Consider the following 14179-nt stretch of genomic DNA (forward strand, 5'->3'; position numbering starts at 1 on the left):
TTCCCTGCCAGCCTCCCTGGCATGGATGGTAATGGGATGGTAGGGGCACTCCCTGTGTGCAGGTTTGCTCAGATGGGAAAATCCCAGAAAAGAATGAGATAGCCAACCCCACAGTCTTTTGGGTGGTTTCACCAGGGCACTTTGGGCAAAAGGTCAGCTGATTGAGATAAGCTTCATTTCTCTCTTATGAGTTGACAGTGAGGCTGAAAGCATCAGTGGAAAAGCTCCCCAAGAAAGATAGCTTAGACAGTGATACAGGTGCCTACTCGAGACCGAGAGTTCAACTGTTAAGACTAGGAAGTGAATGTAAAATACTCGGGGCAGAGAGAGCCTTAGCGGTTGATTGGCAGGAGGGGATGTGATGCTGGATCAGACAGGGCAATGGAATCTGAGAATGTGCTGCTGTCTGATAGTGATTTGTCCATTCATAGGCAGTTATGACATTACCCAGTTCCCTTCCTTTCACATCACCTACAAAAGACAGAGGGTGAGCAAGGTACACTTAAATTCTGGGGTACATTTGAACTGGTTTAAGGATCCTGCATAAATAATTTCTCTGGCCCTTCCCTTTTCCCTGAGCAGCTAGGGTTGATGAAGGAAGAGGAGAGGCGGTTGGTCATCATGTTCCTACTTTATAGCCCAGTGTGGCCAAGGTGTAAAGTGATGTACTGTTAGTGGCAGAGTAGTTCGGAGGATGGGTCACAGTGGCTAGCCCAAGTGAGACCATGCAGCCTGCTATCTCCAAGACCTGCCGTGCTGAGTGCCGTTGTCTATGGCAGTCTGCATGTCTTCGCTGGCTGCTGTCCAGCCTTACGGCGGGACATTGCCGTTGTGCCAGAGACATGCTTTGACCATGTCCTTGAGTTATATGTACTCAGAGAACTGCAAAGCGTGCCACACAAGGGATGTTCTGTTTATGAGGTATGCCACCAGGAGGAGGAGGAGCGGTTGGGGACATGTAGCCATTCCTTAGCTCAGATTGGATCCAGTAGCATGTTCCCTAAGGTGCTGCTCACCCTCAGCTGACAGCCAGTCAATGCTGGATTGCCCTTGAGAGAAGTCGATGATGCATGAGCAGAGCAGGTCGGAAGTAGGGGTGGAATTTGAAATGTATTGAGCTCATCCTATGAGGTGAATGTTTATTTTACCTGCAAAATGAATCCTGCAGCGCTACCAAAACACCAGACCCACATCCTTAGGAGACCCACACCCCCAGGAACATGTGGGGTCATTTTAGTGATCCATGGGCAAGCACTAAGCCTTATGGTGGTTGTTACGTAGTAAGTTTTTGTTGTTGTTTAGGGGATTTATTTTCTGTGTGCAAACACATGCGTCACAATACATATGTGGAGGTCAGGATTCAATTCTTCCACCATGTAGGTCCCAGGAATGGAACTCAGTTCCTCAGGCTTACCTTTGCCTGCTGACTGGTTCCCATGGTGTTTATATTTGGTTGGGTATTGGAAAAACTGCCATACCAGGGCAATTCGTGGGCTACTTCTTGGTTAGAACAACAATTTGGAAGTGATGCAGGGCTATGGTGGTTCAGGGGGAGAGTAGCAGCCATAGATGTCTACGGGTCCTCTTGTCTCTTGGTCTGGTACAGAGAATTGAAGGAGCCCTGGGGAGCTGGAGCCAACAGTTTTGTTAATGCTTGCCTGGCTACAAAAGACTGTGAAGGGGATGAGGTCTTGTCTATAGATGTTTGCATGAGAGAAAGAGCGCAGGTTAGGTGACCCGAGGCCCTGTGGGGATCCCCTATTTTGGACATTGAATGGGAACAGATTCTTGATTTAGTGATAGGGATTTCTGTCGGCAGCCATCAGATTGAGCCCTTTGAAGTTGTCTCTGAAGTTGTAGGTTTTGCTAAGGCATCCTTGCCTTTGGCTCTGCTGGGCCTCTCCTCCCAGCAGCCCTGGGTCTTCAGGGCTCTTTGCCCCCTCCTGCCCATCCAGGTCCTGGACTTCTTTCACCACTCTCCCATCTACATTCCTCATTTTTCATCATCTTTTGTCTGTTCAAGTAAACATAGATGTTGCCCCTTGAGCAAATGCCATTTTGGAGATATTTAGTCTTTTACTACAGCCCTCTTGCCCCTGTGTTTCCAAATAATGACCTAACAAATGCTTTCCCGAAGATTTTTTAGTTTAACCAGACTTAATTAAGAGTGTGGATCCCTCAGCCCTTTCTGGGTTCCTCTAGCCCCCAACTACAAAACGGTTAGAAAGACAGGGTACCTACCTTGCTGCACTTGCTGGCTCGTTTTAGCATGCCCTTTCTCTGGAAAGTTCTGAATATTGTGCTTCCAGGTTCCTAATGGGTGAGGATCTCTGTCTCCCAAGATCTGTCAGGTGTTCATCACCATGGCCTTGGCCGAGGTTGTCCCGCCTACTCCCTGTAGTCTGCCTCCATGTAAGGACCTAGATCTTTATTTCTGTATTTTTGTGTGTCCTCACAGGCGAGTACAGTACTGGAAACAAACATGATCTCTTTGAAGCCCCAGAGGACAAAGATCTTCCTGTGGAAAAGTATTTCTTGGAGAGGCCGCCGCCTGTGAGTGAGCCACCCACTGACCAGGGGGTGGTGGACGTGCCACAGAGCCCCACTCCCCGGCTAGACAGGAAACGCAAATTATCAGGTGACAGCACCCACACTGAGACCACTGTGGAAGAGGTAGCTGAGGACCCTCTGAAAGCCAAGCGGAGGCGGATCTCCAAAGGTGAGCTTGGCCAGTTTCCACTGCCTGCTTGGGAGTCCTGTGCATGCAGCCGCAGAGGGCATACTTGAGTGTGGTTGTGTGGGATCACAGTGGGGTTATTGCAGCACCTCTCCCCCCTCCCTCCATAGACAGCCTTGCCACTCCCACAACGCCTCCTGAAGCCCTGGGGAGGCGGCACCCACCTCCCCTCCCTCCAAACCCAGAGGCGGCCAAGGAAATATAAACTGACCTACCAAGCAGAGACAGCGGCCACACCCTTCCCCTCCCCCACCCCATTGGTGCTATGTAAGACAGTTTTTTCCCTCCCCATGGGGCTTTTTGATTAATTTGTAGTTATTTCTCCATTAGATGACTGGCCTGAGAGGGAAATGACAAACAGTTCCTCTAACCACTTAGAAGACCCACATTGTAATGAGCTGACCAACCTGAAGGTGTGCATTGAATTAACAGGGCTCCATCCTAAAAAGCAGCGCCACTTGCTGCACCTTAGAGAACGGTGGGAGCAGCAGGTGTCGGCGGCAGCCGAGAGCAAACCTGGCCGGCAAAGCAGGAAGGAAGTGATCCAGGCTGTTCAGCCTGAGGTCACCTCCCAGGGGAATAACATCACTGAAGAGAAGCCTGGCAAGAAAAAGGCAGAGGCCAAAGGCAACAGAGGCTGGTCTGAAGAGTCCCTCAAATCCTGTGACAATGAGCAAGGTATGCAGAGACCACCTCTTGACTACTCACTGTGCTTCTAGAGGATAGGTCATGAATTCCATGGGAAAAGGCCTCTTGGGGAGCACGGGGACTTGGGCCATCAAAGTTTGTGGCAGGTGGTGCTTTTTAGTGATGACCTCGCACACCCCATTGCCTGTCTTCTTTCCACTTCCTTCCTTATTTCCCAGTATATGAATGGGCAGGAAGGGAAGGCTGGGTGGCCCCACAACCTTGCCAACACAATCCTTCCGGGCTCCAGCGCCTCAGTCTTCTGGATTCGTGAGCACCTGAGCCCAGTGGGTGGGGGAGAGCAGGAAGAACCAGTTTCTGTCCTCTTGTCCTGGCCCTTTGAAGAAACTTACCACTTGGTATTTTGAGGGTTAACCTATTTGCCATTTGAATGTGGGATAATTAAAATATTAATGCTTTGAAAACATAATTGGTATATCTTTAAAAACTGAAGCCGCTCCAGTGATCAGTGCTAACAATGGGCTTTTCTTTCTGCATCGGCTACAACTGTGTAACGCCTGCTTCTTCTCCCCCTCCCCCGCCCGTCACCGCCCCCTCCGTATTTAGGCTTGCCTGTGTTCTCCGACTCTCCGCCCATGAAGAGCCTTTCATCCACCAATGCAAGTGGCAAAAAGCAGACTCAGCCAAGCTGCACGCCAGCCTCGAGGCTGCCTGCCAAACAGCAGAAAATTAAAGAAAGCCAGAAGACAGATGTGCTGTGCACAGAGGAAGACCAGGATTGTCGGGCTGCCTCCCCGCTGCAAAAATACACAGACAACATCGAGAAGCCATCGGGGAAGAGACTGTGCAAAACCAAGCACTTGATGCCTCAGGAGTCCAGGAGGAGCTTGCAGATCACAGGCGACTACTATGTGGAGAACAGTGACACCAAGGTACCTTCTGCCCGCTCCCTCCTTGTGCCTGCTTCTCATGGAGGAAGCTCCCATTTTTCTGGCCTGCAACCCCTGTTATATCACTCCTGTCCTAGAGGGGCAAGTGTGCGGGGTGGCCATGAAGTTTTGAAGTAGTAAGAGTGAAACCCCACCCCCAACCCTCCTTTGACAGAAAAAAAGAAAATATCTTTCTCAGTGGGTTTGTCACTCTGGAAGAGGAAAGGGAGGAGAGGCAAGGGGGTGTTAAAGGGTCACAGTCTTACCTGTGCACACTGCTTACTCTTGTGACAGATGACTGTGCGGAGATTCAGAAAGCGACCTGAGCCCAGTTCGGACTACGATTTGTCACCACCAGCCAAGCAGGAGCCAAAGCCCTTTGACCGTTTGCAACAATTGCTACCGGCCACCCAGGCCACACAGCTGCCATGCTCAAATTCTCCTCAAGAGACCACCCAGTCTCGCCCCATGCCGCCAGAAGCTCGGAGACTCATTGTCAATAAGAATGCTGGCGAGACCCTGCTGCAGCGGGCTGCCCGCCTAGGCTATGAGGTGAGTGTCTACTTATGGGCACTCTGGATCTGAAGCATCCAGCTGCTGCTGCTTCAGGCTAGGCACTGTAGCTTCAGGGAGGGACTTGGAGAGAGAGCCCACCCCCTCCACATCAGGAGTTGTTCCAAGGCCCAGCAGGATGTGTTTGTATTAGACCCACTCTGGCTGCTGTCTCTTTGGTACCTAGGTCTGTCAGGGTAGAAAAAGAAAGGCCTCAGATGTTCAGTTCCTGTTCAGGCAGGTAGGCTAGCCATGCCTACCTTATTTCTGATAGAAAATCTGACATAACCCAGGACTTGGTGACTGAGGTAAATTTTAATTATTTCTTTTGGTTTGTGATTAATAAGGGTGTAGAGAAGCGATTAGCTCTATTTAGGGTGGCTTATGCTATTGTTGGTAGAAAGGTGGTCTTCAGGGGTTGGAAGTGACTGTTGGCATGGTTGACATGGACCCACTACGGTGGGGATCGTAGCCCTGACTGGAATGATATCTGAGAGAGGGAGTGGCAGCCCGAGGGGGCTCTGCCCCAAATTCACTGCTGCCAACTGGACCTGTGCCCTCAGTGTTGGCCTGCCTGAGCACTCTACAGTATGCTCCAGGCCTGCATGATCCACGGTAACTCATTTTCCCTCTCATTGTCTTTGGGCTGGCAACTGCTGTTATCTGCACTTTTGGTTGAGGAAAGTTGCAGAGGGACTGAAGAACTTGGAAAGATACTGACCCTGAACAGTGACCGCAAAGCCCAGCCCTGTCCCATCACCACCTTCCCCAGCTCTTCTTGGACTCTTCCCTCCAAAGGCTCCAGGGGGACCCTTTCTGCAGTTCAGAACCTCCTGGAGCTAACCGCCTTTTTCTGCCTCTGTATGCATCCCACACACCCACTTGCCAATTGAAATTGTGGTGCAATAGTCCATAGGACAAAGGCCTTTTTTTTTTTTTTTTTTTTTTTTTTTTTTTTTTTTTTTTTTGAAATGCTGACATCAGCCCCCTGGGAGTTGAATGGTCAAAATAAAATGTTGTTCAGCAAGCTGTATGTGGAGGTGTGAAGGAAACGAGTGGATACACTGGCCCACAGTAGGCCAGCACCAGCAGGATTTAACCAGCAGCCTGGCGTCCTTACTTTCATTCTGATAAACCATTGTATTTCGAGGTAGGATCACCTAGCCCTACGTTAGCCAGTGACCCAGATCCCAGCCTGGGAATTGTAGCTTGGTGGGTGGGAACTTGAGGGAAGGATGGTTCTTGGGAACACTGTGTTTCTGGTTGTGAGTGCTGTTGTTTGCATCAACACATCTCTGTTTTATATCTCAGGACTGTCTCAGAGATAGCTAGAGGGAAAGATTGGTAATCACCTCAGTTACTGGGGTTTAAGGGCCAGTGGCCGTTGGTTGTTTAACCACAGGCAGAGAGCATCACCACCTTGGACAAGGGTGAGGCTGCGTGCTCTGCATCGATTTCCTTTCATGGGGCTTCACCAGTGCTACACTTGGGCTTCTGGCATGCTCACCAAAGGAGGCAGTGAGGGAACGAGGGTTCCCTCAAGGGCAGCAGGCTTCTTTGCTCATAGAGAAACAAGGCTTCTTTCTTAGCCCTTTGATCTCGGCATCATTTCCAAAGGTCTTACTCCTTTGCAGAGAGAAATGGTGAGGCTCAAGAGACCCTTGTGGCTTCTCTAAGGAATAGTTTTTATGCAGCTGGTAGGTCTGAGGCCTACACGAAGGAACACTTTTTCAGGCTCTGTTCCTTTGATGGCTCAGGAAATATTTATTGAACTTCTCCATACAGGCATGTGGAATTTTCAATATGTAAATTTCAATACCCAGTGTTTTAACTATTAACGTTAAACCATTTCACTCACCCAGAGTCTGACTTTCCTGGGTTTCTTTTGGCACAATTTGAGGTGTTGAATGCTATGCCACTCAGATGTGGCAATTTCAAACATTCTAAATGAAGGACAATTTCCTGGTCTGTAAGGAACTGTTGGAAACATGCAGTTATGGGAGAGTTTTTCTAGCAGCGAACTTTGCCGCTGTTGTTTTCTAGCTGGCTAAAGATGCTTCAAGTACAGCAAAAAGGAAACCCCTCTCACCCGACCCTCATTCTCTTTCAGCTAATGTGGGTCTAGGGCTTTATAGCACCCCATCTCTTCAGGGGTGTCTTAATTAGATAGACCACTGGAGGAGGCAGGCAGGCCAGGCACACTCAATGTTGCTTGTCTCCTACTAAGAAGGCTTCTATTTCTCTAGCTAAAATGCCAGCATGCAACCACATGCTTGTGCATTTAGTGGTAATGGTTAAATTTTCTATGAATTAAATAAATCATGTTTTTAAAAAAGTTAATGAGGCATTTAATTAATTAACAATGTCGGGTTTATGGTCTTTATGGTTACATTTTGCGGTTAATGGCATTCGGCTTATGGCCTCTTAACAGAATTGTCCAACAAAAACAGTTTGATTTTTGTTTAGGAATGGGTGGGCTGTCCTTCAAACACCCATTTCTGGTGCAGAAAATAACAGAGAAATGTATCAGGCAGGCACGCATCTTTACCCTGTTGGGGACAGCAGTTGGCATCTGTAAAGAGGCTTTCACTCCCTCCCACCTAGGAGAGTGGTATTAGCTTGCTTGACCCCAGCAGTGGGTCAGAGGGATACTGATAACAGCTGGATTGAGGCCCTCTAGCCGGAGCCTTTTATTGGGCCTTTCGAGGCTTCCCAGCAGACCTGGGACTTGGCTTGGTTGATGAGTCAAATATTTCCTTTTGGTTGGGAATCTTAACCCCTCTGGACCACAGTCTCCCAGAGTGTTGGGTGAGAACACCCCCACTTTTCTTCCTGGTGATTCCTAGGCCTTGGAAAGTGGTGTGGGGCAAGATCTCAAGCCAAGTGACATCAGTGCAGCTGAATGAGACTAGGCCATGGCAAATGCCTGGCCTAGTGTGTGGCTACTGCTGCCTCCCTCCAGGAAAAGAACGAATTGACTTGGCCTTCTGCTCTGGCTTCTTTCATTTCTAGGTTCCCTCAAATCAGCCCTGTAGCAAGGTAGGCTTCCAGGTGAGGGCCATAATTGTCAGAACAAATAAACCCTGGGTTGAGAGGACACCGGGCAGACCGCCGGGATCCACATAAATTGATCTTTGCACAGCAGTCGGAGGTGCTCGCCGATCCCAGAGTCACGTGACGAGGTCTCTTCCTGGCTGGGGCACAGAGCTCATTAGATTGCAGCCGTCCACTCGAGTCTGGCTAGTGAGGGCCTGCTAAAAGAGCAGCAGCTTCATGCGGTATCCTGGATACCAGTGCTCAGGGCAGGTGGCCTGGGAGCTCAGAGCATTGTGGGCTTTCTGGCAGGTTAGAACCTGAAGGAAGAAATGCCGTGCCAAGCATGCCTTTTCTCTTCCTCCCCTTGTTTTCGAAGGGAGCTGCCTGCTGTGGCGACCTGAAACAGCAGGGCACAGATGGTCAGATTTACCAGCATGCAGCTTTAGGCTCACAGGGAGGCATCTGGAACACTCTAGTTAGGACCCAAGCGACCCTTTACTGTCTAGGACTGAACTGTCCTAGAAAGGGCATAAGAGAGTTTTCACAACCCACCTCATGTCTATGAGTGGCCCTATTTTATGCCTAACAGATGAGTTTCCCCCCTGTCACGAAGAGAGGCCCAGTGTTACCTGTGAGGTTTCCCTTTCACTGACAGACCATGGGTTGGGCCACTCCCACACCTACCCTATTCTTAGAAGTTAGGAGCGATCTGTTTGGCATGACTTAGAGGAAGGTAGTGTAATCTGTTTCCCGGTGACAAATACTGTTCAATGTGTTTGAAAACTTGCTTAATCATGGTAATAAGACATGGAATAAATTACTACCATGCTTACTGGGAGTGGTTCGTGTTAATATTTTAACATGCTAAAGGAGTGAGATTAGTGATAGTGATTTGAATGCAAACTATTGACACCAACCGCCTTCTGCAGAGGGGGAGGGGTGGGCTTGTTCTATTTTGTTCTAGTATGGGATCTGATTCTTGTCATTGACTTAGGTAAATAAGAGTGTATTTCATTGATTCAGTCTTGAGTAGAGTGAGAAGTGAGGAAAGGTGGGGTCATTTGAGGTCTTAGTGTCCTTGGTGGTGTGAATGAATAAAACCCAGAGCATTGCCTAGCAAGCAAAGGCTCTTCCGTTGAACTACTTACTGTCCCCCCAGCCCTCTTTATGTCTTTTGTCCACATCTGTCTGTTGTAGGAGGGTGTTTGTTTGTTTTTAAGAGTGGATTCTGCTTCATGTCCCAGGCTTGCCATCAAGGCTGGCTTCCAACTTAAAGTCATCCCCCTGCCTCAGTCTCTTGAGTGCTGGGATTACAGGTGTATACCACCACACTTGGCTTCCTGCTATTTCTTGGTGATGTCTAAGATACCTGGCAAGAGTCCCCACTAGAACCCTGCCTCTCATGAGAGGCCTGGCTGCCCAGCCTCTGCCTCTTGTCTGTACCCGGGGCTGGAATCTGCCTGAACGGCTCTGGGTTGCAGGATGTGGTGGCACTTTTCTATTTTGCTTCACTTCGATCGCCTTTCCTTTTATCTAAATGTGTCTGTTTACTATCTATAATGACCCTGTGGAACATAAATGCCATTGTACAGGTGAATGCACCTTGGATTAGTTTTGTTGACACAGGGTCTCACGGTATATCTTAGGCTAGTCTCAGATTCTTGTTGGTCCACTGGCCTCAACCTCCTGAGTGTTGGGAATCACAGGTGTGAGCCACCATGCCTGGCTTTGGATGCGCCCTTTTGAGATCTCTGCAGCTGAGTCTCTGCATGCTCCCTCAGCACTGAGCCAAGCATATTGGGGCCGCACAGCCTTGGGCCACACAGAGCCCTTCGCAGTGTTCTGAGCCCCTCAATAAACATCCAGGCACCACCCAAACCACAGTGGGTTCTCAGGCCCCAATGTGGAGTCTTAGAACTATGGAGAAGTCTTCCTTGTGAGGTGGCTGTATGGTGATCGGATGGTATTTTCCATTCCCTCCCCACAGGAAGTGGTCTTATATTGCCTGGAGAACAAGGTCTGTGATGTCAATCATCGAGACAATGCTGGTTACTGTGCCCTGCATGAAGCTTGTGCCAGGGGATGGCTCAACATCGTTCGCCACCTCCTTGAATATGGCGCTGATGTCAACTGCAGTGCCCAGGATGGAACCAGGTCAGTGGTGTGTCTTGTTCTTCTTGCATCCTCATCCTTTGGAGGAGCAGACAGTAGCTCTAAGGGGATGCAGGACCCCACCACCCCCACCCCCGAGAGGGAGAGAGCAAATCACACCTGCACAGATGCCAGCCTAGAATTGAACTGAACAGATTTTTCTGGCCGGTGTAGACAAACCTCTCCTAGTCTTACCCAGTTCTATGGTTCTCCCACAGACCAAGAACCTCCATAGAGGCTATGTCTTCATGAAGAATTGGGGGGGGGGGGGGGTTTGCTGCCTTTTCAAACTCTGAACTGTTCATTACCATCTGGGAAGTCACTATTCAAAGTACTTCTGAGCTGAAACACCCCTGGGGACAGACTAAAGACCATCTGTCCCTCCCTCCCCTGCTTCCTCAGTCACCACCCACACCCAAACCCTGGTGTTCACCTTGTCCTTAATGTCAGTTCTGAGTCAGCACAGCATCTTGAGGGGTGCACTGCTGGGAGGCAGGGCACGAGGGTTCCCCTCATGGTCATAAATAGCTAAAGGTAACCTGTACATCTTTTAGGCTTTTGTTTTGTCTTGTTTTTTTTTTTTGGAGAGTCTTTCCATGTAGCCTTGGTTATCCTGAAACTCACTGTGTATACCAGGCTGGCCTTGAAACCACAGAGATCTCCCTGCCTCTGCCTCCTGAGTGCCATGGTTTTCTAATGGCATTGACTCCTGTGTCCTATTGTGAATATACCACTGTCAGGCCCTTAAGACACTTTCATCATAGACCTAAGTTCTTCCCTAGGCCTAAGGATAAAATAGATGGGTATTTGAGAGCTGACCCTGAAATAGTTCCTTCACCAGTCCTTTAGAGGAGAGCTAGTTCTTTGACTTTGAGCCAGTTGTTCATACTGACAATGATATTGCTACTGCACCCAGGATGTTCACTGTAGGAGGTGTGTGTGTGTGTGTGTGTGTGTGTGTGTGTGTGTGTGTGTGTTCGTTCACACAAGCTTAATCCCATGTCTCTTCCCAGGCCTCTGCATGATGCTGTGGAGAATGACCACTTGGAAATTGTCCGATTGCTTCTTTCCTATGGTGCTGACCCTACTTTAGCCACATACTCAGGGAGGACCATCATGAAAATGACCCACAGTGAACTTATGGAGAAGTTTCTAACAGGTATGATGTGATCTTATTCAAAAGCTTGATTCACCTGTGCATGGTATGGTGGCAGTCACCTACAGTCCTAGATACTCTGAGAACATACGGGTGGGGAATTGTGCATGTAAGGTCAGCCTGAGCACTTACCTAGCATATGGGAAGCCCTGGGCTCTCACTCACACCACCCAAAAGGGTGGATGGGGTGGGAAGAGATGGGGACTATATATATTTTGATTTGGGTGTGACTGGGCAGAAAGCAAAGGGTGGTTTTTTGTTTGTTTGTTTGTTTGATGGTGTAATCATGTTGTAGTGAGGCCATTTGGCTTCTTCGTGGTAGCGTCCTTTGATTGCTATTTGGTTGGTTATTTGGTTGGTTTCCTTTTCTACAAATTCCCTTTTCACCTAAGTACGGCCCGTAACTTTACGTAGCAAGGCAGTGTGGAGTTACAGAATCTCCTGGGCATGCAGTTTTGGGTGCTGTTGTTTGGACTTAGGATAAAGCCATCTTTTAAGCCCCAGGTGTTATGAGATTCCCCAGAACAGAAGCACAGAGGGTTTCATGACTGTCGGGCACTTGTGGTTGCATTCCTTATTAGACACTTTCTGGGAAAGAGTTTCCCTCAGTTGGGAACTCGACCCACTCATGCCCATCTTGAGTTGAACTTACTGGGAGAAGTTGCTCACTTGGTCAGAGACAAGGTGTAAAGACCCAGGTCTTCCTTGGTTTTAATATACAAAAGCTGCAGGGCTTTCTTGCTTTCGTTTGGTAGGTCAGGGTAGCCTGTCCCTCAGCAAGTCCCTCAAGTTAACAGTTATGTACCACAGAGGGCTTCTAAGAATTGAGAGGCTACTTGCAGACCCATCCACAAAGTAGCCTCTCATGAGTTCATAGGGGAAATGCACCCTAACTGGATCAGCATTTTGTTATTGTCAAATGGGGTTTTGTTTTGTGTGGGGACAGGATTCCATAGTAGAGCCCAGGCTGGCCTCAAACTTTCTGGGATTATAGTTATGTGACACCACACCTAGTTTGCCAGTATATTTTATCTTCCATCACTACCTCCCCCCCCCCCTTTCTCTGCAGACTATTTAAATGACCTGCAGGGCCGCAGTGATGATGACACCAGTGGCGCTTGGGAGTTCTATGGCAGCTCTGTGTGTGGTGAGCAGCATTGTTCATGGTAGTGTGGGGGGTGGGTGGCTTCCAATGTCTCTGCCTTACCCTGAGGGAGGGAGGTGGGCACCGGAAGAGCTTGGTTGCTGGAGAATATTGTTAGAGGTCTGGATTTGGTGGTGTGGCTGAAATCTTCTGTAGCTAATGGATCTCTCTCCCTCTCCCTCCCCCCTCCCCCCACCCCCTTTCATTTGTCTTACATTAGAACCAGATGACGAAAGTGGGTACGATGTTTTGGCTAACCCCCCAGGACCAGAAGACCCAGATGAGGAAGAGGATACCTATAGCGATTTGTTTGAGTTTGAGTTTGCCGAAAGCTCCCTCTTGCCATGTTATAACATCCAAGTGTCCGTCGCTCAGGGGTGAGCATGGCTATCTCTGGCACAAAGTGGCTAAGCTGCTTCTAAGGCAGTTTGGCCCATTAGGCAGATGAAAGTAGTTGAGTGGGTGGCTCCTTAGCTGTCAGCAAACCTTGGATTAGGGTCTAGATTGCTTGCTTATTTATGCCCAATGGAGATGGGGTTTAACCATAATATGGTATAGGTTGCCCTTGAAAAAGCAAGAGCTTAGAGCCACCATCTTGGATATCACAGTTGTCACTCATCCCTGAACAAATCACCCTAGGAACTCCCCCCAAGAGTTGAGGTATAATTGGATTGTAGAGATAACCTACCTCCTTGCCTAATAGGCACAGTGAAGCTTGTTCAAATACTAGTAGATGTTCTTTGTAGAAAATGAGATCTGTCCTAAGTTGGTTCTTTCAGCTCCAATTACTCTCCTTACCTTAAAGTCCAGCGATGAGCTATGGTAGGAGAGAGCGGAGGGTTGACTAGAAGACAGCTGGTCCTCAATAACAGTCAGGGTAGAGCAGGTACCTTTCCGTTTGGCCAGAACTCTAAGCCCCACCCCTTTCTATTTTCTAGGCCACGAAACTGGCTTCTGCTCTCAGACGTGCTCAAGAAATTGAAAATGTCCTCCCGGATATTCCGTTGCAATTTTCCCAATCTGGAAATTGTCACCATTGCAGAGGCAGAGTTTTACCGACAGGTCTCTACAAGTCTCTTATTCTCCTGCCCCAAAGACCTGGAAGCCTTCAACCCTGAAAGCAAGGAGCTGTTGGATCTGGTAGAATTCACTAATGAGCTCCAGACACTGCTGGGCTCTTCTGTGGAGTGGCTTCACCCTAGTGACACGGGCCATGAAGAGTACTGGTGAGCCACCTGCCCTACCCACCCACTGTGTACAGTGTGTTATAGTGTTAATCCTTGTGCATATGTGTCATAATACAACAGTTTCTGTAAAGAAAGGACACTATTACATATGAAAATATCTCTTCTTTATATAAGAGAAGTTACTCCAGTCAGAAGAATCTAGAAGAAGCCCGTGTTTTCTTTCTAAACTTTTAAGTCAGTTTTTATGAAGCTATTCAAATGTCTTTATTTTTCAGTGCACACATGCTTTGAGATGTATGTTCGTTTTTACTTGGAACATTTTTCTTTTCTGTTCTTTTCTAAGGAGAAAAAATAAATGAATAAATGAATAAATGAAAAGGAGCTCTGTGCTTGGCGTAATTTCATACAAAGCTCTGGTGGCGGGCCATGGGTGCATTGTGTGGTCACGACTATGTGTTTGGTTTGGGGGAGTGAATTGGGTGAAGGCACTTGGTGGTGGTGTACTTTTATGTTTGGTTTACAGAGTACCTGCTCACGCCAGGTAAATGCTATTGGACGTGATCCAGTAGTATGTAATATAAATTCAAACCATATCCACACACAAACAACTAATTGTAAGAAACTTTTGTATCCTAATTT

At 48.4% G+C, this 14179-nt stretch overlaps 1 protein-coding gene across 8 annotated transcripts in view; it reads left to right on the forward strand.

Annotated features, from left to right (window-relative positions):
- Positions 1–13921, forward strand: part of Bcor (BCL6 corepressor) — a 121886-nt gene extending 107965 nt beyond the window's left edge. For 6 of the 8 annotated variants that reach the window (XM_034484943.2, XM_034484941.2, XM_076918500.1 and 3 more), the window contains 9 exons: positions 2459–2719; positions 3068–3415; positions 3992–4317; positions 4609–4866; positions 9890–10056; positions 11067–11212; positions 12279–12356; positions 12574–12730; positions 13292–13921. In XM_034484943.2, the coding sequence (XP_034340834.1) occupies positions 2459–2719; positions 3068–3415; positions 3992–4317; positions 4609–4866; positions 9890–10056; positions 11067–11212; positions 12279–12356; positions 12574–12730; positions 13292–13583 (2033 nt within the window). In that variant the 3' untranslated portion in view covers positions 13584–13921. The remainder of the gene's footprint in view (positions 1–2458; positions 2720–3067; positions 3416–3991; positions 4318–4608; positions 4867–9889; positions 10057–11066; positions 11213–12278; positions 12357–12573; positions 12731–13291) is intronic. The other 2 variants (XM_034484945.2, XM_034484947.2) reach the window with 1 other exon arrangement.
- Positions 13922–14179: the final 258 nt, after the last annotated feature.

The sequence above is a fragment of the Arvicanthis niloticus genome, chromosome X, assembly GCF_011762505.2.
Source record: "Arvicanthis niloticus isolate mArvNil1 chromosome X, mArvNil1.pat.X, whole genome shotgun sequence".
NCBI lineage: Eukaryota > Metazoa > Chordata > Mammalia > Rodentia > Muridae > Arvicanthis > Arvicanthis niloticus.